We start from the raw sequence: 3,447 nt of genomic DNA, 5'->3' as shown, positions 1-3,447 counted from the left end.
TGTGTACTTGTCTACTCTGTTATCTGAACTTAGTCTGAACAAGTTTTGTCCTTGTGCAGAATACAGAAAACATGCTGCGTTGCAATTCTAGTTTGGCAGCAGTGTGCGTAGACTGCCATGCCAGATCAGCGTGTCACTACACTTGTATGTAAATTGCGGAACAACCACTTTTATATAACAATAACATGCTATTTATCCACTTCACAGAGTGGCAGCTCAACGTTATCGTTTAAAGAAAGCAGCCTCAGACACTTAGTTCTTCATACAAGATCACAAATTGTATTTGGCAATTATTATTATTTTTTTTAAACAAGTGCATACACATTACAGTTAAATAATTTCAGTTGGTTGCTAAGTGCTTACAGAGAGAGAGACTAGTCATCATCAGTTACATTCTACGTTTTGAAAAGGAACTGCTATCAGACAGGTCACGTCCCAAATGCCACCCTGTACCTTACATATAGCACTACTCCATTACATGAAAAGTAGTGCACTACATAGGGAAGAGGGTTCCATTTGAGATGTAAACTTAGAAGTACATCAACAAAGAGGGACCAAGAGAGTCCTTTTTTTTTATTTTTTATGATTACATACCTTTATCTTCAAAAATATACAAACACATTGTATTCCAAAAATCTAAAAATGATACAGTCATGTTTTACTGAAGTATACCAGTAGTCCCTTCGGTTTGGGTCCACTATGTACATAGTCCATTAGTTTGCTTGGATGATATGCAGTAGGTATGTGGTATTTTTATATTTATATCGTTTTATTTGTACTTTCCCCTCCCCCAACAATCCCTTCCCCATGTTGAAAATGGAAATCAAGGATCCCTCTCTTTTTTTACTTTGACGTCCCCTGCAAGGATGGTAGCGATTTCTCCTTGCATGAAAGCCCACGGTACGTTAGAGCCGACCAACGGACACTTCTCCCCGCTGGGACAGTACACCTCCCCGGTGGCCCCTTGCTGTTTGATGCTCTCCCGCGAGCACGGGAAACAGAACTTGTGCGAGGGTACCGACGGACATTGAACAAAATGCGTGTCCTCTAACCTCTCGTGACAGAGCGTGCAGCAGAGAGGTACGCTCCCGGGTACTGACGAGTCTGGAATGCTTTGAGGTCCGTGCCCTTGGTCCATACCTCCTCCTGATACGTGAGTTGTCCCCGCGCCACCAGTACCATCTCTCCCCTGCGCAAGTCGCCGGTTTTGGTTCATGGATGAGGGCGAGAGAGGGCTACTGCTGTTGCGGCGCGTGGTGGAGTGGACCTGGTTACCGTCTTTGGGCGAGCTGTTCCCGCCACCACCGGCGTTGTCTGCCGCGAGGATCAGCGCCGCCATGGGGGACTGGCCGTTCTGCGCAGCTTCCGGTGGGGTAGTGCGTGAGTGGGGGGATATGGTATTGGTGGGGACGGAGGAGAAACTTGGTGGCGGTCCCGGGGTCATTTTATGTCCGTCACGGTCAGATGGTGGACCCGGTAACCACTGCTGTCTGTCCTCTCCGTTATGCTTGGAGGCTGTTCCCTCTCTCTCCCCCTCAGGTTCCGGCGATGCTTTCCTCTTCATAGTCCGCGGGTGTTTTCCCCTGTCTGAAGGAAGGAAAGGGTTAAACATGAAGAAGGCTGAGTTAGCTAGACACAACATGCTGATTAATACTGAGAAGAAAAACGCACTTCCCTTGTTGCACAACGCTAAAATAATACAAAACAAACAACACTATCTTATTCAGAAGTAGGGGTCATTTTTCTATGATTTAAAAAAAATAATATTAACCTTTATTTAACCAGGGGAACCTAGTTCAATAAAAACACATAAAATAAACACAAACAACAACAACAACAAAAAGGCATTCATATGCATATAAAAAAAATGTACAGCATGACTCGTGGCTGTGTTTGCAAATGTGATCTTATCTACTTCATTTGAATGGTAATGCTGCGTAAAATACTTTCAGTTGGCTGAAGCATATTAGGCTACGCACGACTTGTGTCATGAGAAAATTGCTAAATATATTTTAATTGAAGTGTAATAAGTATGTTGCAAAACGTTAATTAACATGCAGAATTATCTCTAGGCTGTATGCAGGCTAGGTTACTGTACTGCTCCATTTAATGGGAAAAACAACCCCAGCCAGCCAGCCAGCCAGCCAGTCAGCCAGTTACCAACCTGATTTAGAAGCTGCGGCGTTGTGTTGTTGCTCATAGCCCATCGCCCTCTGTTGCATGGCAGCTGGATCCTTCTTGAACCGGTTGTCGAAAGTATGGAGAGCCATTAAGTCCCTGACCGTTTTCCCCTTGTTCACCCAGTCATCCGTCCTCTGTTTGTGGTTCTCTATCTCCGGTGTCAGGCTGTCCGGTCTGTGCTTATCCTTCTCGTGTTGCTCGATGCTGGAGAACGAGACCGGACGTTTACCGCCGTGCCCGTTGGGGCTACCAGCCATCAAACCGGACCCCGGGTGTCCCATCGGTCGGCCGTTAACGGCGTGCACGGAGGACATGTTCCCGTTCACCAAAGGCACTAGATTAGGAGGAACCGTGTTATTCCTGCGCGGGTTTGGGCTCTGCCGGTTAAGCTCTGGTGGATCGTCCGGTTTAGGAAATCCATTAGGTACAGGAATTCCGTTAGCCTGTCTCCCAGACTGGTACTCTGGCCCCAGCCGCGGAGGACGGTCCGAGGTGGAGAGGGGGTAGCGGTCAAGGGGCTGAGGTGGTCGGGAACCGTTGTCTCCTCCAGACCCGTGGTGATTAGCATGAATTTCTTTCCCCGAGAGCTGCTGCTGTTTAGCGGGCCCCGGAGACCTCCCCTCCTGTAAACCGTGAGCCCGTTTCAGCTGCCGGGCTGTCTCAATCACAAACTCGATCCGGTCCGCTCCTTCGTAGTTGACACAACCCCTGCAGATGGACTCGGTAAAATCCCAGATCATAGCCCAGGGCATGCGGGGCAGGTCGCATAAATAACAAGACTGCCTTCTTGAAGCAGCTACCGTCGCGGACGACATAGCTTCCCTTTCACCGAAAAACGGACCTTAAAATCTCTCTCTAACCCAGGTCTCTTGTGTGTGTCGATATCTCCTAGTCCTTTTTAGAAATTAAACACAGTTAGGTCCTTCCGTTTCTCAAAAAGAAAAAATGACGTCCTCTACTCCTCTCCGTCTGTCTCCTGACTATAGCAACAAACAATTAAGTTACAAACAGAAGTTGATGACAGCAGGGAGGATGTTTTTTTTTTTTTTTTAAGGCTACTACGTCTGACGCGTCCTCTATCCGTCTCTCTCACTGCCCAGACCCTCCGCTCAGCCCGGTCCCGGTGTGGAGCGGTGACGTCACCGGCAACATTCTATTCACTTCATTCTTCGACGGCGCCCCCCCCCTCCCCCTCAGGCGCATGCTCAATCACACCAGTCTCTGTCGCACCCATTTTATTTATTTATTTAATCACTACTTGAACCT

The 3,447-nt window shown here is 47.7% G+C and overlaps 1 protein-coding gene across 1 annotated transcript; it reads right to left on the bottom strand.

The window, feature by feature from the left end:
- Positions 1-256: 256 nt before the first annotated feature.
- i2b2b (Interferon regulatory factor 2-binding protein 2-B) lies at positions 257-3,134 on the bottom strand. Its single transcript, NM_001141775.1, has 2 exons — positions 2,165-3,134; positions 257-1,587 (listed from the first exon to the last, which is right to left on the bottom strand). The coding sequence occupies exons 1-2, from the start codon at positions 2,994-2,996 to the stop codon at positions 824-826; spliced, it is 1,596 nt and encodes a 531-aa protein (NP_001135247.1). The 5' UTR covers positions 2,997-3,134; the 3' UTR covers positions 257-823.
- Positions 3,135-3,447: the final 313 nt, after the last annotated feature.

Source organism: Salmo salar, chromosome ssa19, assembly GCF_905237065.1.
Source record: "Salmo salar chromosome ssa19, Ssal_v3.1, whole genome shotgun sequence".
NCBI lineage: Eukaryota > Metazoa > Chordata > Actinopteri > Salmoniformes > Salmonidae > Salmo > Salmo salar.
The sequence above is the reverse complement of the archived record's forward strand: the minus strand, read 5'-3'. Positions and strand labels throughout refer to the sequence as shown.

What these genes read in the sequence shown, in the direction of transcription:
- i2b2b (NM_001141775.1), bottom strand. Translation starts at nt 2,996, where the DNA reads ATGTCGTCCGCGACGGTAGCTGCTTCAAGAAGGCAGTCTTGTTATTTA. An exon ending in CGCCGCAGCTTCTAAATCAG is followed by an intron (nt 1,588 to 2,164) that starts GTTGGTAACTGG and finishes TCCTTCCTTCAG; the next exon opens with ACAGGGGAAAACACCCGCGG.